Genomic DNA, 22,896 nt, shown 5'->3' with positions numbered 1-22,896 from the left:
ACCTGTTAGAACTAATAAATGAATTCAGTAAAGTTGCAGGATACAAAATTAATGTACAAAAATCTGCTGCATCTTTATCCACTAATAATAACCTATCAGAAAAAGAAATAAAGAAAGTTCTATTTACAATTGCTTCAAAAAGAATAAAATACCTAGGAATAAATTTAACCAAGGAAGTGAAAGACCTGATAATTACACTGATAATTATAAATCTTTCATAACAAAAGAAATTGAAGATGACACAAATAAATGTAAAGATATGCTGTGCTCATGGATTAGAATTAATATTGTTAAAAATGTCAGTACTACCCAAAGCAACTTACAGAGGTTTTTTTTTTCCACTTATAGGTCATAGGTGGGAGTCAAAATAAGTCATTCTAAGATGGAAAACCAAGTAGTAGAAACTAAAGAAAATGCAGCCTAAAGCAGAAGTCAGCAAACTACAACACTTCGTTCATATCTGTCCCCTACTAGTCTGATCTGGCCATGTCCATTTGTTTATTATCTATGATTTCTTTGAACAGTGTTTATACCAATTCAGCCACTGACAGGCAGATTATGTAACACACAAAGTTGAAAATATTTACTTTCCGCCCTTTCCAGAAAGAGTTTTGACCCCTGTTCTTAGAGTATCATGAAAGTTAACTGATATAAAGATAAGCATTAAAAGAATTACATATATGTGTACATATATATATTTCTAAATACAGAATAAATTAAAAATAGAATACAACTGAGTTCAAATCAAATACATTAGTCATAGCAATAAATGTAATTGGGTTTGATTCACCCATTGCAAGAAATATTTTCTGATTTGCTTTAAGCAAAACTTAAATCTATGTTGTAGTCAAAAGAGACACTAGATGATACAAAGAGACTACAATAAAGGGGTGGATAAAGATTTATCAGGCAAATAAAGATAATAAGAAAGCAGAAGTTTTGATCTTTATACCATTCAGGTCAGTCTCAGGACAAAAAGCATTATATAAGAAAAGTAAGGCCACTTTATAACACGAAAGCCACAAATCATGACAATATAATCTATACACGAAATGTCTATTTATATCCATACACCAAAAAATACAGCAACCATTTGGTTTCTACCTTCGACAGATTTTAATTTTTTTAAAGAGGAGTGTGTGAGCAAGTCGGTGGGGCAAGGGGCTGCAGAAAGACAGAGAGAGAGAATCTGAAGCAGGCTGCTGGCCGAGCATGGGGTCCACACGGGGCTCAATCTCACCACCCTGAGATCATGACCTGAGCCGAAATCAAGAGTGACACTTAACCAGCTGAGCCACCCAGGCACCTAGACTGATTTTATTTTAGAAATGAGTGCTTGAGTTAGGTCAGACCAAGAGTGCTTGTCAGAGTCCAAAATTTTACTTCATATTTATTAGATTTGCAAACAATCAATGTAATAAATACATGCTGACCCCATGTTCTGTATTCTTTTATGAAATGGTCAGTCAGGTACGGCCACAAGAGGAGACAGAGGAGAGGCTCAGGAAAAAAAAAAAAAAAAAGGTTGTTATAGGTGCTAGAAACAGTAGGCATAGGTGGTCAGGAGAAAGAAGACAGGAGTGGAGGAAAGCATTAGACCAGAGCCTTCACTGGGGCTTTCAAGAAAAAGGCAAGGCAGGACAGGTTAAACAGTTTAGAATTGGCTAGTTTGAATAATTCCATTGAGTTCTGGAATTTGGGCTACAGGTGTGTTCTCTTGACTGGTTCCTGGCGCTAGGGTGATTACTTAGAGGAGTATTATCTCCTGAAGTGCACCGGCCAGGTAGAGGAGGTATGGCTCTGGATTGGTTAGTTTTCCTATCATATATTCTGGGTGGGCCCTTTGATAGCTCTAAGAATTGGCTGGTCTCTTCTAAGCTAGTCTCCTCCAAGTCAAAAAGATATTTTAAGATGTCAAAGCATTCCAATATACAAAAATTTTAAAAATATACATAATATACCCCATTAACATAAGCCAAGAGGGGGTCACAGTGGTTGGAATATAAATGCTGCTTCTCTGTTCTCCCAACTTTCAGGATCAGAAGTCAAGCAAGAACTCCAGAACTCTACACTCTCCTAAAAACAGAACAGAACAGAACAAAACAAAACAAAGCAAAAAAAAAAAAAAAAAAAACCCTCCCTCTTCTTACCTTTTAACCATCAAAATTTCTTAACCACAAGGATTCAAAGGACACCGGGTCTTCTTCATCTTAATTACCATTCACAACTGACAACTGTTTTCTCTCACAGCCTTCATAGAACCAGGCTGGGAGGCAGAGTTGCTAACCCCCATCTTTCTCATTGCTGCTTCAAGATCGTTCTTCCACCATATTCCCTAATCCTGTTTTGCATTTTATCTCACAGGATTACAATACCTCTGCGCGTTTCTCTTATCCAGTAACCCCAGTGATATACCAGTGATATTACCACATTTCAATGTCCCCCTCTCATGCATTTCCTTTCTTCGTTGCCCAGTTTATATTCCATAGTTCCTCATCACCGTCACTTTAAAGCACCTATCTTTTAATTTCCTAGCCCCTTCACGGTTTCATCTTACTTGCCAAAAAACAAGCTTAGGTGAACGAGGAGCAAGCGCTCAAGCGTGGGCCGGCCGCTCGGCCCGCAGGGGTCTCCGGCGGTGGTCATCCCGCGCCCAGGGAAGCTCGGGTCACCCACTGTCCCCGCACGCGAGGCCCCCAGGCCGGCGCGTCGGTCCCCCCAACCGGCGAGGGCCGTCCGAGGCTCGCCCTTCGGCGCTCGCAGGCCGCGTTTCGGCGGCGGGAGCTGAAGGCGGCGCGCGGGACGGGGCTTCCCGTCGGACTCCTCCAGCTCTCGGTGCGCGCAGCACCGGTCCTCCGCGCTCACCCCGCCCGACCGCCCTCCCGGAACTCTCCAGCCACCCTGCGGCCGCTGAGAACTTCCCGATGGGCGTCTGGCTCCTAGCTTTGCTCCGAACGCCACAAATCGGACCCGACAGAATGCCCAGTCCTCGGGGACAGCGCCCCCGGCCCCTCAGAGAGCCCACTCCCTCGGCGTCCACGCTTCCTACCCCCACGCCTCTAAAATCCTTATTTGGTTGGTCCCGCACTCTTTCTGTATAGACTGGTTTTTAAATTACATATTAATAATAAAGTCAAAACCAAATCTTATTTAAATATAACCCTCAGTGCCTAACCTTTTTTTTTTTTTGAAAACTGCACAGTGAAGTTCTCCGGTCTCTGTTCAAATGCGGGACGACTAACTCCAGTGGGCCCTTCTTTCGGTGTGGCAATTGTAGTCCATTTCTCTAGCTTTTTACTTTCCCAGTCCATTCTTTTCCCCACTTTACCAGAGGACGGTTTTATAACTTACCCTTTCTCCCTCAATACCTCCTCCCCACCTTTTCTCACTTTTACTTAATCACTCTGCTTTCTGCTTTCCATTTTCCTTAAATTAAAAAAAAAAAAAATAGTTCTTCAATGGTGCACCAACTTCAATCCTTAACTACTCAGTCATCTTTCCCCAAAATTTTCCCTCCCTCTCCTGAATCACCATTTTTTTTTTCTAATTTTTCTTTTGGATGGTTCTCATCAATATAAAAACATGTTTTTTTTTTTTTTAATTTGTATATTAAAATAAAAGTTCATAATAAATATCATGTGTTAATACCACTTTCCCGCCAGCTATCACCCATATCTCTGTGCCTCTATTAGCATACTTCCTTCAAAGAATTTCTGATTATCATTTTACATAATTCTCCCCCAAACCACTCTTTTATGAATTGAATTGTATCGCTCTCCCCAAAAGATATGTTGAAGTGCTAACGTACAGCACCTTATTTGGAAATAAAGCCATTACAGATATAATTAGTTAAGATGAGGTCACACTGGAATAGGGTGGGACCTTAATTCATTATGTAGAATTCCTATAAGAAAACACAGGATACCCAGGGAGAATATCAAATGATAGCAGAGGCAGTGACTGGACTAATATAGATAGATGCAAGTCAAGGACCACCAAGGATTATCAACCACTACCAAAAGCAAGGAAGAGACAAAGCGTTATCCCCTTAAGGGAGCATGGCCCTGACAGCTTGATTTCAGACTTCTGACCACCAGAATTGTGAGCTAATAAATTTCCGAGTTTTTTAAGCCATCCAGTTTGTGGCATTTTCTTAAGCAACCCTAGAAAACTAGCCAAAAAATCCGGTCTTGTCAGGGTCATAAAATGTTCAAACATCAATCCTTACCTTACTCGGTTTATCAGAAATATTAGACACGTGTGTCGATTCCTTCTTCATGGAAACACTTCACTTAGATCCCAGTACTCTACATTCTCCCTGTTAATTACTATCTCACTGGCTACTCCTTCTCAGACACCTTTTCTTGTTTCTCCTCATCTCTTGGGCTTTTATGGGTTGGAGTGTCCAATGTTCTTTCTTTGGACCTCTTTTCTTGGCCATCTCTTTCAGTTTCATGGTTTTAAATACTCTTTATAAGCAGATGAGTATTAGATTTACATCTCTAGCTAAGATCCCTGTTGTCTGCTCAATACTACCTCTTCCATGTTTAAGAGGTATTTAAAAATGAAGTTATCCTACTGAAGATGCTCCCCTTCATTTCAGTTAATGGAAACCCTATTTTTTCCAGTTGTCCAGACCCAGACCTTGGAGTTTTCTTTGATTCCTCTCCTTTCTTTTATGCCCCATATCCAATCCTTCAATAAATACTCAGTTCTTCTTTAAAATGTACCCAGTATCCCCTGACAACTTTTCATTACCTTGATAAATCAGTATCATGTTTGAGAGAACTATTGTAATAATTGCTTAACCAGGGTCCTTGCTTCTGTGCCTCCTTATTCATAGTCTATTCTTATCACTGAATCGAGGGTGATTGTGTTATAACATGTTAGAACATGCCATTCATCTGCTCAAAACTGTTGCATGGTTTTGATTTTACTTAGAATGAAAACAAAGTATTAAAAATAGCCTGCAAGATCCTACAAAGTATTCCTTCTCCCATTCTATTATTCCTCTGATCTCATTTCCTCTTCCTCTCCCTCTGTTCCACTCCCAAGTGACTCTTATTTTCTTCAAACATATCTCAAATTTTTTTTTGAGATTTTTGCATTGCTCTTCACTCAGCCTAAAACACTCTTCCCAGAATACCACGTCTCACTCCTTCTTACCTTTTGTGTCTTTCAAATGTGAACTTCTCACTGAAGCCCTTACTAACCACCCTATTAAAAATTGAATACCTCCACTTCTGCATGACCTACTCCACTTTCTTGCTTTATTTTCTTTCATAAAGTTTATTGCAATCTGAAAAAAATATGCACTTAATTTTTTTAACCTACTATCTATCTTACCCCTCATGGAAGAATACCATGAAATCAAGAATTATCTTCTTAATTTACAATGATATAATCAGTACCTGGAAGAGTATCTGACATACAGGAAGCACCCAATAAACACTTGTTAAATGAGTGAATAAATGTACCATCCTTTAGAAAAAACAGTAAATAATCTGAATGGACCATTCATTCATTCAACAAATATTTATTGAGTACGTACTGAATTTGTAAATATTCAGAATGCTTGTTATTAAATAGGAACCTCAGTTTATGCTCTACTCTTATACTTTAACACACTCCATTGCATGTAAATGCTTTAGCAGTTTATGAAATTTTCAGTTTTATCAACAAAGAACAGAAAAGTGCACTGAAGATAAATATTATCAGACTTGAGTAAAGAGGAGATCCTCTAAAGAATACCTGGGTTTGAAGGGCGCCTGGGTGGCTCAGTTGGTTAAGCAACTGCCTTCGGCTCAGGTCATGATCCTGGAGTCCCTGGATCGAGTCCCGCATCAGGCTCCCTGCTCGGCGGGGGGCCTGCTTCTCCCTCTGACCCTCCCCCCTCTCATGTGCTCTCTCTCTCTCTCTCTCATTCTGTCTCAAATAAATAAATAAAATCTTTAAAAAAAAAAAAAAAGAATACCTGGGTTTGACAAAGAAAAGGTAAAACATACCTAAATAAATACAAGTGGCAAAAGCAAACGGGCTAATAGAGGGTAAGACTACCTTCATGAGTAATAGGCAAATAGAATTGGAATGAAGAAGATGGGATTATATAACCATATTTCTCCATCTGTGCTTTGGGTGAAGCTAGCTTCAATATAGATCATCTCCTATCAACCAATGTGTCGATGTGTAAAAACAACAAAATTTTAGGGACTCAAATACTATTACTTCTGAATCCTTCAGCAAAGGTGGACAATCCTGTCATTAGTAGCACTAACTCCTGCAGAAAAATTCTATTAACACATCCAAACTCTTTAAATAATGACAAAGCCTTTCTTCAAGGGTCAAGTATATGATCCTTTTTTTTTTTTTTTTTTTTTAAAGATTTTGTTTATTTGACAGAGAGAGACAAAGTGAGAGAGGGAACACAAGCAGGGGGAGTGGGAGAGGGAGAAGCAGGCTTTCTGCTGAGCAGGGAGCCCGATGCGGGGCTCGATCCCAGGACCCTGGGACCATGACCTGAGCCGAAGGCAGACGCCTAACGACTGAGCCACCCAGGCGCCCCAAGTATATGATCCTTAATGAGACTTACAAGAATTCCTGATCTGGTTCCTGCTTACTTTTCTGAACTCATCTCTCCAACTTTGTAATCTGTGTGCTCTTACTGAACAGCAGTTCCCTCAAATCTCTGTATTCATTTTTTTATCTGTACTCATTTTTAGTTTTTTTTTTTTTATTTCTATTGTTGAATATTCTATTGTCCACCTACATGAGGTGTTCTCCTCCTCTGAAATCTCTCTGTGTATCAAAGGAACTCCTGCTCAACTTCTTGATCTATATTTAGATGTCACGTGCCCAAGGAGTCTCCCTGATTTTCAAGATGCCATAAGATTCCCATTTTACATTGAACTTAGCCCAAACAGTCCTTAGTACCATATACTGGGATTGCTTGTTTACATAGGTCTCCTTCACTAACATCTTGAAAGCAGAAAGTGAATCTTATTCTCAGTGTCTAGTACTGGGCTTAGCAAAAGGTTGGTGCTCAGGAAGCATCTGTTTATTGAACAAGTTAATGAATGGATCTCCTCCTTTTCTGCTTTTTCCTCTTTGCTGCCATAAGAGTTTTCTTTGTGAAAACAAAAACAAAAACAAGAAACACACAAAACCAAAGAAAACAAAAAAAAACCATAATTATGTAATTTCTCTATTTTATTTTTTTTTAAAGATTTATTTATTCACTTGAGAGAGTGAGAATGAGAGAGAGAGAGAGTACATGAGAAGGGGGAGGGTCAGAGGGAGAAGCAGGCTCCCCGCTGAGCAGGGAGCCCGATGCGGGACTCGATCCAGGGACTCCAGGATCATGACCTGAGCAGTCGCTTAACCAACTGAGCCACCCAGGTGCCCCTGTAATTTCTCTATTTAAATATATGTTGACTCTCTAATATCTAGCAATGATTTTCTAATGGTTCCCATAAATTAAAGGGTTTAGTCAACTTGGGGTGGCAAAGGAAAGATTAGTGAAAAGGAATTACGGACTTCTTCAAGTCCATTTAACAAAGCAGCTACAATTTCATTTTTCTGTACATTAGATTTCAACACTTTATTTTGTTAGGAAAAATAAAAGTTTCCACGCCTTAAAAAATAACAAAAGTAGACTTATAAAATGTTCTATAGAATTGAATGCACACAGTCCTTTACAGGCAAACAAAACCCAGCCTCCCCCACCAGTTTCATTTTCCTTGACTGCTGCAGAAAAATTCTGTAAACCATACTCTAATTCATGTTACAGTCTTACTGGCCTCTTTGCCAGTCCCGCTCCCTGAACTTGGAAAGTATTTTACCATCTTCTCTTCTTTATGTACTCTTGTTTTCTAAGAGCCAGCTAGTACTTTCATCTTCTTTGCTGGAAATATTAGCCAATCATAGTGACTCTTTTCATTATGACACCACGGAATTTTCTTCAAATTTTTATTGCAATATTCAGTAATAGTGTATTGTGATTATCTTTAGAGATGCTTCTTCCACAACTTCTACTTCTCAGAAATATAGAATAGATCTTTTGCATCTCCATATCTACAGCACATTGTATATAATCTGTGGCACATAGTAGGTGCTCAGTATAATTTGTTGCTTAAATAAAATAAAGGGATCTGAGAACATCTTCAAATATACAAAAAATTTTCAACATGTATCAATAGTTGGAGTACTCAAACTAAGTGAAATATAATGAGTTAAAAAGCACAGCCATCAAATATTTAAAATTGAACCTCAAGCATCTGACAGTTTATAATTTATTTAGAGCTAGCTTTTCCTTATAATGTGGATGCTGGTTCAAATTTCCTGTGCTTGTAACAAGAGTTGTGGGAATAAAAATTATGTATATTTGCGTCCTTGGTGTATCTAATCATCACTAGCAAGGAATGATCTTTCCTGACTAGGTTGTAAGTTCTATAAGTATAGAAAGTGTTTGCTGGTAAACTCCCTCTTTGCTCTTAGATCACTTTTGCTATGATCCCCAAAATTCTAATTGCCAATCCTCCTTGCCCTCTGGCTTCCAGATATCACCTGGAATACTTTTGTGGAAAACTAGAAGGCAAGAGAAGGGAAGAAAACATGCCATTCCTAACTGCTTTTCTGGGGCACCTTTGTCTCCTCCCTGACTCAGGAACCCACCAGAAAGACCCCTCTTCTATTCACAGCACCAGATCCTGTCTGGAAGCATCACTATAATATATATATATAATATATATATATATTCTAATTCATATATATATATATTATATATATATATCTACAATTAAGGAAGGGGAAGTGTCTGATATACTCATTATTATACCTCCAGCTCATAGGATTGGCCTGGTATCTTCTAGTGATTAAAAAAAAAATAATATTTATTTTTAATATTTTTTAATATTTTTTTTTAATAAATGAGGGAAAAAAGTAAAGAAACATGAGCTATTCATGGAATGCAAAATTTTTAAGAAAACTGGATAATGGGATAAAAGTAGAGGGAATAACAGGAATCTAAATCGGATCAAAAGCAAGATTAAATTAGAAATATTTGTATGTGTAATTTTATCTGAAAATAGTGGGGATTATTAACATGTGATCTGGGGGAATAAGTGAAATTTAATTTGCATTTCAACAAGATCAATGATAATGGTTTGAATTGCTTACTGTTGGGAATACCATTAGAACACAGGGTTTATGAATTGGATCAAAATAATGTTCCACCTGGCACTCAACTTTAATCATAAAGAAGTAAGTTGCTATTTACTTTTATTTGCCGTTTATTATTTAATCTGTTATTCCAGTTATGCTATCTTGTTGGCTTGTCTTTTTGTTTTTGTTTTTGCCACTGTAATTGCCACATTAAAATGATGCCCTCAGAACATAATCTGAAATGATTAGCCAAGTCCCTTCCCTGAGTTATATAAAATAGCACTGGGCCATATATTTTATGTATGTGATTTGGATAATTTGTTTTCAAAAGAATATGCCATCTTTCAATTTTGTAGTTTTATTGTTCACACAGAAATTAGAACATAGAAATAAAAAATGAAAACTTTAATTTCCTAAATAACTTTTGCCTTAGGATAGAGAACCAATAACATGAACTGTGTGTCTCTCCTGAACTAGAGAAACGAAAAGATCTGTAGAATGTTTAACCAAAAAAAGAAGAAATATTATTTCTTATCCTACCATACATGCATTAAATCAAGGCATCTAAAGATAGTCAAGGTCCATGCTAATGATACTTTTGAAAATAATTGATAGTCGCTGCATTACTGAAATGGTAAACAGGACCAGCTACATAATTTGTGGGGCTCTCTGCAAAATGAAACTATGACACTCTTTGTCCAAATATCAGAAAAAAATATATTTTCCTTTCTTGTATTGTTGTTGAATCTACCTGTAATACTCATATTTGCCATTTAATGTTGTACTCATTGGGCATGGGACCATTCATATGGTGAGCGCAGACCCTCCTCAGTACCTGGCTCACCTTATGACTCCACACCTGGGGCAAGGACATCCTGACCCACGTCTCCCTTAGACCGTGCCTTGGGTCCTCCTTGGGCAATGGGCTGTGGTGGTCACTAGGTATGAGTGGAGAGTAAGCTGGTAAGAACTTGTCCTGGGAGGCAGAACCACAGAAAAGCTGAAACTCCAAACCCCTAGCACATACTCCATTACCCCATCAGACTTCACTTACAAAATACTACATTCTAAGAAAACATTTAAGAACTTCAAGATGGTACCTCAGGGCATTAACCTCCAAACACAAGGCCCTGTTTGGAGTTTGAAGTCCTGTGCACTTCTACTGGACACTCACCCATGAAGCCAGCCCTGATGGTAAGCACTGGCTTATGACTTCAACTAACAAGTCTTTCCCCATAAGATCTAGTCTTGCCTGATATTATTATAAATGTAAATAGACCCCTAGCTATACAGATTTGGACTTAAATTGATTCATATTTATACATTTGACAAAATGTGCCTATTTTTTCAGTAAATGGAGTTTGTTGCTTTAATTTGCTTGTAATATTGGGCTTTGACTGCCTATGCAAAGATAATTTTCACTGGTATTTCAATGGATTTGCCTCCAGAGCTCCAAAACAATTTGTACAATAAATTGGGAAAATGTACTTATTGCCATCACATCCTCCACAACATTTTTATTCTCCCGAGAGTATCCAAGGCTTCCATTAGTAGAAAGTTGTTCAGTTCTTACCTCCATGAATTACCATGTTCCCAAACTGCCCCAATCTCTTCTACACACCCCATAGAAAAAATAAAATAAATCTCTGGTTAGGTTCCTACTTACTGCCAGCAACCTCATTGAATACAATTTACATTACAGTTGTATTTTAATCATTCATTTGTGAGGGCACTAAGAGAAGCTCAGAATCTTACAAATTTTAACAATGGTGACTCTAAGATTCCTGCAGTATAGATTATGCCTCCGACAGATGAACACTGCTAATAATGCTCTATAAATATTGTTGTGGAAAGGAGAATCTATGTGTTCCCAAGAGCACACAACTGCACAATAGAGAGGCAATGGAGTTCAGTGGCTAGATTTATGTTCTAAATCCGACTCTTCCACTGAATTGGCGTGTATGTGACTGTCTATGCTTGTTTTCTCTTTATTAAAATGTGGTGCTAGTTTTGAAGATTTTTTCAAAATTATCTTCTGGTGGGAAAACAATATTCCTTCTTTGTCTCTGCAGAAGCAGGAGGCATCTGAATTTAGAGAATCACATTGTGTGTGAAAAGAGAAGCAGCTCTCTACTCTTACTGAATACTTCTGTATTCCAAGTGTGTGTGTGGAGTGGGTGGGGGGCAATGGAGATTCTCACATCAGCTAATTCTCTACACCAGCTGTGTGTCCTACAGTGTGTCCTACAGTGTACCTCAATTCTGACACTAAGTGCCTGCAGTTAGAGCAGAGCCCACAGATTAAGGGCTCAGTCTCACAAGACTGGTCCTAACTTCAGATGACAATTGCCACTGGTAGGTCTCCAGGTTAACTACAACTTCTGTCCAACTTGGTTACAAATAGAGAACAACTCCCTCCTCAGTTTTGAACATTTGCTAGAACTGCTCACAAAACTCAGGAAAGCAGTTTACTTACTAGATGACAAAGATTATACCTCAGGAACAGCCAGAGGGAAGAGATGCACAGGGCAAGGTATGGAGAAAGGGGAGCAGATTTTCCATTCCCTCCCCAAACTCTTCACCCTCTGAGCACCTCCATATGTTCACCAAGTAGGAAGCTCTCCAAATATTGCCATACTTTTGGGATTTTTATGGGGGCTTCATTTCACAGGCATGATGGATTAAATCATTGGCCACTGGTGATTACCTCCTGCCCTCTCCTCTCCCGGAGGTCAGGGTTGGGGGCTGAAAATTCCAACCCTCTGATCACCTGGATGGTTCCCCGGGCACTCAGCCTTCATCCTGAGGCTATCCAGAAGCCCTCAGTCACCAGTCATCTCATAACATACAAAAAGACACATATTACTTCTGGAGATTCCAAGTGTTTTAGGAGCTGTGTGTCAGGAAAGGGAAATGGGAGCCATATTACGATACCTTAGCACAAAGATCATAGCTAGTGGCTGCATACAAGAAAGACAAACATGAGTGAGAAGTGTTTCTGCAGCTGGGAGAGTGATGTTCGGTGTAAAGTTATTGCAGATTCTTAGGCTGGAGTTCATGGTTAGGCTTGAAGTGTGTCCCAGTTTCTGAGCTAAGTACTGTGTGTATGTCCAATATAACATGACTTCTATCCGATTAGCAGGAAAATCTGTAAGCAAAATATGATTAAAAATACTAATGTTTTCTATGACACCTAAAGGTCAAAGAAGGGACTTTAGTGTCACATGAGGTAATACAAGTGTTATTTAGTGCCTGAAAATATAGCCTGAAGCATGGGAATTAATTTATAGTAGGGGATTAAAGTTGATAGTCTTATATTTTCATGGGAACAAATCCAATTTTAAAGTTACTTTTGAAGCAAATAAATATGCCGTTGGTAGATTACGTGGTTAGAGTGGGAGTCCTTAGATTCCAAAATCTTCTAGCCACGGAGTCAGAGTTTGTGGGATCACTGACCCCTTGAGATCCAATTTTGTAAAATTTCTCTGATCTCTGGCAGAAGGGTATTAGGACATGCTCCCATTTGATAAAATTGCCAAATAGACACACCTTATCTTCAGGAATTTTCCAATTCCCTTTTAATCACTTTTTTCTCCCAACACATTGAAAAAAAATTCCACTTCCTGATATTCTCTTAATTTGTGAGTAAAGAAGACATATATTTCTGATATACCAATTTTAATCGTTAAATGTGTTTTCAAATCTTTGAGTGATTGTCATATTTCAGGGATATTATGTTGTTTTCCAGCAATAATTCATTAGTTTAAAAGGCCCGCACTACCTCCAATCTATGTGAAAATATATTCCTTAAATCTGCTTCCACCTGTGTAAGGACTTAGGTTAGTAAAGACAAAGTGAATTCAATTTTTGATAATATGTGCAGGACATGTGTTTTTTAGAACTTTTAATAATAATGTACACACTCTAGCCATTGTTATGGCCACTCCTCAGAAGATGAGTTAATTTCCTAGATTTTTTTGCATTAATCAGATCTATTTTTCAAAAAAATCAACATAGAAAATCTTCAGAGATTGATAATCCATCGAATTTAAGACCATGAACACTGGTTGAAAGAGATGCTATTTACTTGCTTTTAAGTTTGGTTAGATCATAAGACTTAAAATAAATTTAAAAAAAGGATAAAAATGGAGCTTTTTTTAAATTATTAACAGAATTCCCCCACTCCTCTGTCCAACATAGGAATGCCAAAAATACAGAAAGTGGTCGTTACTAGGAAGGGTAATTTAAAGTTTTGAGGGTCTGGGCATAGAACTGTATATTCAGGTTCTCAGCGTACTTCATGAAGTGGACTCATGACATACAGCAGGTGTTCAATAGTTATGTTTTCATTAAATAACATGCAATGTAGAGCAGCACTAAGTGGCATTTAAAATGCAAGCAGGAAACTGCTTTTTCCGTTTAATATTTTCTTGATACGTATTTTACTTGCTAGATTTCAAAACATTAAAAAAATCCTTAAAGTGCACAATATCAAATAAAATATGGTTTGAAAAAAATGTTAAAACTATATTTTTCCGGGAACTTCTTGTTTTAAAGTAGTGTGCAGTTATTTTTAGAATCATCCCAGGATTGTCATTTAATGAAGGTCCCTCTCATGGACTGAGGCCACTATGCAATTATCAAGAACACCTGAACGTAACTCTATCCTTTAGTGAATTACATGAATTTCCAGTATGCCTCCTTGATTAAAAAAAAAAGATGCCAAAGTATATTTTGACAGAAACAATTGCCAATATGAAAACACAGAGTTGATCTTTATCTAGGAAACATGAGTGTCCTATGTTTCAATGTTTGTCCATGTTTGTACACACGTTTGTACATAGACACATGTACATATACACATGAGCCGTATAAGAGTGGGCATTTCGGCTATCAGGAAAAAAAAAACAAAGATTGTGTCAATGAATATGATTATTTCAAATGTCATCATTTTCTTTCAGATGTGTTGAATTATATCTTTGATACAGAATCAAATGTGCTAAATTGTATCCCAGGGCTGCTTTTGCTGAGAAAAATAAATTAAAAGAAATAAAATGTTATTTGATAAAATAAACCAGATACAAAATCTTGCCTTGTATTTACAGATAAATTTTAATGGAATATTTCATGGTCTAACACAAATATCAGACCCAATGACACTAATTCTTGTACAGCCTTTGGCTTACCCTGTATAACAAAATCTGTTATTTAAAGTAGACTATAAAATACCTTATGGTAAGTGAACTTCCAAAGACACAAAGAAAATCTCCCATAAATTTAAAAGCTTATCTCAAATTCTTATTGGCATAAGCTTAGGATGGATATATTATTAATTGTATTATCTTAGGTAGTTGAAATATATAATACTGGTTAGAGTGTGAAAATTTAAAAAAAAATAGGTTTAGGTATTTTTGCTTCTGTTCCTAGTCAACATTAGTAAACACACATAAGTGAATGTAAAATTACCTTTACAGAGTTTTGAAATTTTGGCAATCTCAAGCAAATTTCCCTAAGTCAGCAACATTTTTTTTTTTTTACCCTTAGTCAGCATATTACAAGGTTCATATTTTCCAAGGAGTAACGATTAAATGTTGTACAAATAAGAGAACATTTATTTTACTACCATTTAATTTTTAAAACTTCCACTTAGAAATTTACAAGGAAAATAGGCATCACTGAGAAAAATCTAAAATGATAATGTAGTCAGTTGAAAAAGATACGCAAAATAATGTGTTTGGTATAAAGGAATGTGTTTTGTGACATCTTTTATAACTTGTCAGTGGGAAGAAAGAAAGTTCCATCTTTCATTGTCTGCTTTCAGACCTAAGAAAATGAACTAAATGAATAGACAATTCAGTAATGTCCAACAGATAACTAAAATTCAAATTTTATTTTCCATATGTATCAGACAATATTTTTTTTCTGACAAGACTTTACTGAAAGATGAAGTGCAAATGGGAACCCTGTAAGAATGTTTAGAAGAGTTGTACATGACATATTTTAAGCGCCACTAAGTACACATTGAATACTTTGTAAGTATATAGGTATAGCAACATGCAAGTGTCATGTACCTCATATTACAATATGCATTTTGTTTTTTGAAAATGTTTATGATAACAGTAGATTCAATAATTGTGGTTCTCTATCTTCTGTGCAAAGTGCTTTATTTTGGCGAATCTTCTTTACAGTACAGAATTTATTTTTATGTTGTCATAAATATACCCTTCCAAAAGTTATGAATTTCATGTCATATAAATAGAACATTTTATTTTTGAAGCTACATTACTGGGAACACCTGCATTTCTGGGTACCATTTTCAGAGATAAGTCTTTAAATTTTTTTTTTAAACATGGCAGACTTGTTCCAATGTTGATTATGTTGAAATATTTATGATAAAAATGGAGCTTTCTTGAGGGAATACTTTTTGGTTGAGTGAAAAGCTAAACAACCAATTCACAAATACTGATGTGAACTGAATATGAAGAAAATAGGTCAGTAATCCCAAACTCGTGGATTACTCCTTAACTGCATCATTGAATCTACAATAAGTACAGCAGGTACAGTTAAATAAATTTGTAAAGAGATTAAAATTTTATACACTTATAAGGAGAAAGAGTCCTAGTTTTGAAAAATCTCTAAATTATTTTTCTATTTATGAGAATCATTCAATACATTAGAAACACAGAGAAAAGCAAAAAGGATAGAGAGATAACAATTCAGTTTACATTTCATATTTTTTTTAACCAACTGGTGACCACTGCTTTCAACCATCAAACATTTTATTGCATATAACTTTCACTATCAGCAAATATAAAGAGAAAAGTGTCTACTAGTATCATGTACAAGGAAAAGCATTTGAAGAAAGAAAACATTTGAGGTTTGACAGTACTGTGTATAATAGAAGTGTAATGTGGCATTCAAAAGTCCGTGTGGGATTCACTGCTGTTCTGACCCTGGGTGTGGGAAAAGTGCTTAAGTGCTGAGCCCTGGTAGGTTTTTCTTTTGCCCCTGCAATCTTCAAATATCTTTTAACTTTTCTTCTTTTGAAATATACAGTATGTTTTATAGGGGAAAATAGTGTTTCTTCTTTACATCTTTTTCACATGTGGGCCCATTCTCTCCAAAATAACCATACATTTCTTGTCACTAACATATATATATATATATATAATATCTAACATATATATATGTATATATATATATATATGGAAAAGATGGTAAAGATTCGACCAAATATTATTTGTAACAGAACCACATAACATAGAAACATCCTACGTTAAGCATATTTTATAGATTTAACATCATAATTTGAAATAGTTTCTTGCATCAGTTTCTTTTTCCTACAGAAAAATCTGCTTTTAAAATGTAATTTCCTTTTAGAATAATTAAATTACATCATTTGAAAAATTCATATTATGTCTAAGCAGACACAATAAAGTGGGCATTTGTGGCAATACTTTGCATTCGTTATTCAGGTATTATTTGTTAATAAGGAGGCAATTTTAAATACTTAAATTTTTGTCTTACATTAGATAACAGTTCTTGGGAAAATAAATCATATACATAATTTTTACTTAAAAGCACAGCGTTAATTTATAAGAAACTGTTGCATTTTAAATATTAAATGAAATGTAAGATTGGATTCCAAAGTGTTGCCATTTAAATTTTTTTTTAAAAATCAACACAATTATATTACATTGAAATACTAAGTAGGCATGAGAAGAACTATCCTTATAAAGTTAGCATATTTTGCCTATAGGAAAAGTTAATGATAGGAAAGGAAAAACAAATGCAGATCCATACACCATTGAATACACTAAAAGAAATTGGCTTTTGAGATTTCCCAGGGGCTGGGGAGAGGACTGTATGTTAGTCCTAAAGAGTGCTTCCTGGGATATCCTGTAAATAATTATTTCTTCTATATCATAGCCCATGTTAAAAGTGAGAGGTAGAAGGATTATTGTAAGTATGCATGGCAGAGAACTTACCAGCTATATCCAATAACTATTGCATTCAATATTAATAATCTCAATACATAAAAATGCTGATGAGTTTAGAACCCATTCTTGTATGTTGTCCCCTTTAGCTCTCTTTTTAATCTTGCTACTTTCTTTCAATCCATTGCCTTTGGAAGGGTATAAGTGCAAAGGGCATGTCTGGGACAGAATAGGGAGAGAAAGGGGGGAAAAATAGAAAAAAAGGTCTAAAAAAATTCCCATTAAGATATAGTGACTTTAACTATTAATTAATGGTAACCTATGTTCTTTGATTGAATAAATGTGTACTTATAATAAAAGTACCATAATCCATTAAAATATACACACATTTCAAAAAAAGTTTAAGGATTCCAAACAATTAGAGATCAAACAAAGTTTAAAACTCATGTTATTTCTTTCTCTCCAGTAGTTCTAAAAACTAGGCCAAATAATTTTATTGTGTCACATTAATGATTAAATAAGAAAAACTTAAAGTGTTTGTTGTTGAATCAATTATGTTTTTAATTAATGCTTTAGTGTGTGGGAGGTGAAGATTATTAGCAAACTCTTGGATCGTGTGAAAGAATTCTTTAAAATCCCTTTGCATTAGTGTCCAGCAATAGAATTGCAGATATTGCACTGAGTATATTTCAATATTGCCAGTGTATATTTCAAAACAAATTCTATTATCTACACTAAGATTTCCTCTTCCCCAATATTCAAAATGCATATTATAATTACATGGGTTTCCAACATCCATACACAGCAAGTACAAGATACTTACATGTACGTACACTGTAGTTACCTATATTTTGCATAGTTTTTAGTGTGTACTTTGTGCCACTTAATAAAAAGCATTACTCACTAATTCTTATTAGGTGTTTCATTTATTTCAGCTGTGGTTGCCAGTTCTTTTTGTTTGTTTTGTTTTGTATATTCATCACAGATTACCATTTGCAAAGGGAGATAATATTGGGCATTTTTCGTGGGCTCTAAGTAATCCGCGATACGACGGGGAAGTTGCAGTAAGATACGAGGTTTTGCATTTTCTCCACAATTAAAAAACATAACATGGATTTCATATTTATCATTCATAAAATTATCTTTATGTCCAAAGGAAAAGAAGATGTATTTTAAATGTTCCCCTTGGTAACACTTTGCAATAAGTGGCACTAAATTACACGATAACTGGTATGTTACATGGAAGAACCATCACGGTCAAACAGCGGCTGTACGTGTGCCTATATGGAATCTCAATGTTGTTACAGTCATGAGTACATAATTACAAGTGAGCCTGTCCTTTTCATTGAGATATTTATATTTTTACAACGAAATAAAAATAAATGAGGTGTTAGCTTCTTTGCCATATTTAGGAAAGTTAGTTTTCTTTCTCTATTTTAATTGTTGGGTTTCAATGCAATATTAAGCATCTTGAATCAATATGAGATCATCCAGTTTCTAGATTAAACTTCAATATCAGGTTCCTTAAACTGCTTCTTGGATTCTCTGGTAAAAGAAAACAAGTTGAAATCTCTCTCCCTCTCTCTTTCTTTCTCTCTTACACACACACACACACACACACTCACACAGAGAAACACACACACATCAGTACTTTGCTCATGTGCTCTATCTTTGCTCTTACGCTCACAAACTTTCCTTTTTCTTCTTAATTTTAATGATCATTCTATCTAGGACACTCAAATATGGGAAAAAAAGAATGCTGTTTACACTTTTTTGATGGAGGACAATCAATTTACACTGTAAACAGTACACTGGCAGAGAATATCTACTTCGGGTAAAGAATAATACTCCATATTCTACTAGGGGTATATGTGTGTTCACACTCCTTCCATTCAGTTCCATAGCTACTGTGCTCAATAGGCAGAGACAGAAATCGGCTCTGTGCATACACATGTGCACATTTCAGACATTGCAATTGACATGGTTCCATTTCAAAATGTTATTTTGTATTTTTTTCCTGATTTTTATAGAAATGAACAGAATTTTTATAATTTATTCCCTTGTTTGGTGGAAATAAAATAAATTTTAAAGATAGGAAAATACAATTCTATTTCTATATTTTTCAGGAACTAAAAATGATACCTAATTCAAATCTAACTATTTTAACTGGCTAAACATTTCATTAGAGCCCACAAATCATAATATATTAGTTTCTTTTAAAGAATTCTATTGACTTTTTACATCACTCTAAAGGGTTAAATGAGTCAAAAATTTTGAAATATAACCAATTTTTGATTTCTAATTTTATAGTGCTATAAATAGTGATTCAGTTATTTAGGCAACAATTTAGCAGTTGGAGCCAAGTAGAATATAGACAAAATGAAGAGGGATGTAAATACAGCATCAATGAAGAGTAGCAATTTTGTAAGTGCATCCTGAAATTAAGCTTTAAATAGTAATTGATGATGCAGTTTATACAACTTACTTCTGTAATAAGAACCTTTCCATTTTGTACTAACAGGATGAATTTTGTTTTGTGGAGTCTTTCTAAAGATTATGCATTGAAAGATATGAACAGTTTATAAACCTATTCTAATTTCAATGTGTCTAGTAGCACCTACCTGATTCTCTCAAACTACCATACTATATTAACATATTATTGCATTTTTCCACAGATGGTATGGAGTGAACTGTAAAAACAAGCATGCAATCACATCAATGCAGACTTATTTCCTTAAAATGTCATACTGTATATGATTTATTATGTTAACACTCAACCACATCATATTATTTATGTTCTGTATATTCTGAAAAAGTGCTGCTTGACTGACATCGTCCTTTTTCTTTTGTAAGAAATCAACAAGATAAATGCTTCAACAATCAAAAAAAAACAATTTAAAAATTCTAACGTTGTCTTTAAAAGTTTATACTTTTCTGATAAATAATCTAAGATACAGCACCCTTGTCTTCCATTTGATATTAATACATGATGTCATACTCAACCATTCTCATTTCCCAAAAATAAATTCCAAGATATTATTTTTAAAACCATAGGCCATCATGCTTTCAGACATCATAAGTATAGCTACCGTATTGTCATATTTGTTTTCTTCTTAAAGGTGCAATGTTTGTGAATGGGAAAATAATTTTTATCTAACTGGATTTTTAATTTTTAGCATATAATAAATTTAATGAGAACTAATCTAGCAATATCGTATTTTACTAGAAGAAATAATATGACTTTAGATTGACTCTGTGTCATATTTAAGAATACAGCATTTCTTAATGGTTAAATACACCAAAATTTCAGAAATAATCCAGAGAAAGAGACTTTCACCTTGGAGTTAAAAGCATGGCAGAAATTCTCCATCACTCACTGTTTCATAAGTTTGTACCTCACAAAATGCATAGACAGGAATTTAATATAAAGAATTAGTTCATTTATACAGAAAACATACCTTAAACACTTCTTTTTGGCAAACCAACATAGGTAAGCAGCTCTGGAACTGCCAAATTAAAATTTGTAATAAATTTTTAGCAAACTAAGAGTTTACTTTTAGGTTATTATTCAACTGTGGTTGTAATTTAAAACCTGAGGCTGTGCACTGGTTGTTAGCTTAAAATTACCTTTCCTTATAACATTGTGCTTCCATTGTATAACAAATAAAAATTAACAAGAACTAGAAAAATTTGTTGTTGAACAGTGCTAGGACATACAGACAAAAATACTAATACATGTTATCTACTTATAATATTGGTTTAAGTAATATCTAAAGGGATATAATGGACATTAGAAAATGCTTACTTATGACTGAATTACCTACAGCCAAAAAAGTTAAATATGTATCAAATAATGTTTAATTGGATTTATTATATGCACTATATACAGATACTAAATGTCTCAAAATTGTGCCCTATGGATACTTCAATTTTGTTTAGGCAGGTGAGTCTTTATGGAGAAAATAAATTATAGAATCAAATTGGAGAAATGAATGAAATTGTTGTGATTCCTGAAGCAGTAAAATGTTTGTAAAAATTTATTGGTAAATGAAGCTAAAATAACTTAATGGTGGGATCTATATAATTATATCAGATGTCATGTCATGATTGCAATGCATACACACATGGCTCCTGTACCAAATTCTATATTTTTAAATAGCAAATTGATACAGCTTCACTAGTATAATCTCAAACATTCCAGAATCTATCCTACAGTGTTTTCAGTTGTGTTTTCTAGGGCATATATTTCCAAACATGTCTTCGAAGGCAGACATGTAGAAAACATTGTTTGCAAACCTCTAATTTCTGATTGAACTTAATCACGTTAGGTCTTTACCTAATCCTGTTCCTTGTGAAAGCTGTCCAGTGGTAAATTGACAAAATTTATGATTTAAAGGGAAAAAATGAGGGCAAAAAAAAGACTTTGCATACTTTTTTTTTCAATGTATAAAAACAATTCAATACCATGATCCAAGGAGATGATTAACATTGTTAAGGCTGTATATTCAAGCACTGTATGTTAAAAGAGCAATGGTGTGGAATTTAGGCAGTAAGAAATGTCCTGCATTATGGATGGTACAGTAATTAAAGAATGATGCTTTCGACAGCTGATTGTTGGTATACACTGGCTACTGATAGCAGTACGGTATGGAAGTTAATAAAGGTAGCAGAAGATGGTAGAAATGAATTCTGAAAGATGATAGCCAGTTTTCTCCAGCAGCCAGCCTGGTAAGGAAAACTCATAATCTTGGCCTGTATTTTAAATGAAATACTCTTTTTTCTCTTCAGCATTGACTTGGCTGCCTTCAGCATTGATAATGGCTGTGTCAGCATCTGGTGCATCCTCAGCCCCTTTAGCTTCATTTGTTAAGTACGTTCCTGTGGGTATTGGGAGAAAAAAAATATGTATATGTTAGTTCTGTGAGACTGGTTAAATAGCCAGCATTAAAGCTACATTCATTTAGGCAGGAGCTTGTGCCAGATTTCTGATATGTTGGAACATATTCTGAGACATCATAAGCCACACAATTCACTCTTCTGCTGTTGTGCACTGTCTTTCAGTTCTCAGGTATATGTTATACGTGAATCTGTGGCCAGGTTAACTAGAGGCGACTGCCTAACTGGAGTGGGGAACGAGTAGTTTGATGTCTTTAATGATGGCAACAGACCATGTGCTCTGTGCAGCTGTGGCAATCAGGGTCCTTTGTTAAGATGTTGATAATGATCACATCAAACGTGTCATCTTTCATTTTGAAAACTCCCCTTAAAAGTAGATTATATCAATAGTTTGCTACCCAGCCCATTGCAAAAAAATTACATATTTTCTTCACTTATATGGCCAGATGTGTGTCTATAAACCTATGAACAAAAAATGTTGACCAAATGTTTAACATCATAGTTGAATGTCAATCCTAGAGATAAATTACAAACTTGCTTTTTTCTGAGCCGGTGACTCACTTTGTGACCTTTGGCCATTGGCTAGACATTATTTTGCTAAACCGAACCAATTTTCATTAAGTAAAATAATCAAGAATTCCCTGAAGTAATTTCATATTTAGATCTCTCTCTCTGTCACATATATGCATACACTCATTTAATATTTCATGATTAAGCTAGTCTTTAGAATATTTTTTTGTCAAACTTAAGACTACTTTATTAAATATTACCTACCTTTATGTCTTGCCAGATATCGACCAAGCAGAAATATAGAACACAGTGTGACAAATACAACTACAGCCACTATTCCTCCTATAAGAGCATGATCAGGGCCAGTCTGGCCAGCCAGAGCATTGGGATCTAG

At 35.3% G+C, this 22,896-nt stretch overlaps 1 protein-coding gene across 3 annotated transcripts in view; it reads right to left on the bottom strand.

The window, feature by feature from the left end:
• Nucleotides 1–14,247: 14,247 nt before the first annotated feature.
• The window catches only part of CADM2 (cell adhesion molecule 2), a 1,094,969-nt gene continuing 1,086,320 nt past the window's right edge, over nucleotides 14,248–22,896 (bottom strand). For all 3 annotated transcript variants that reach the window (XM_078059557.1, XM_078059594.1, XM_078059635.1), the window contains 2 exons: nucleotides 22,767–22,892; nucleotides 14,248–21,974 (listed from right to left, as the gene is read on the bottom strand). In XM_078059557.1, the coding sequence (XP_077915683.1) occupies nucleotides 21,856–21,974; nucleotides 22,767–22,892 (245 nt within the window). In that variant the 3' untranslated portion in view covers nucleotides 14,248–21,855. The remainder of the gene's footprint in view (nucleotides 21,975–22,766; nucleotides 22,893–22,896) is intronic.

This window comes from Halichoerus grypus, chromosome 1 (genome assembly GCF_964656455.1).
Source record: "Halichoerus grypus chromosome 1, mHalGry1.hap1.1, whole genome shotgun sequence".
Lineage (NCBI taxonomy): Eukaryota > Metazoa > Chordata > Mammalia > Carnivora > Phocidae > Halichoerus > Halichoerus grypus.
The sequence above is the reverse complement of the archived record's forward strand: the minus strand, read 5'-3'. Positions and strand labels throughout refer to the sequence as shown.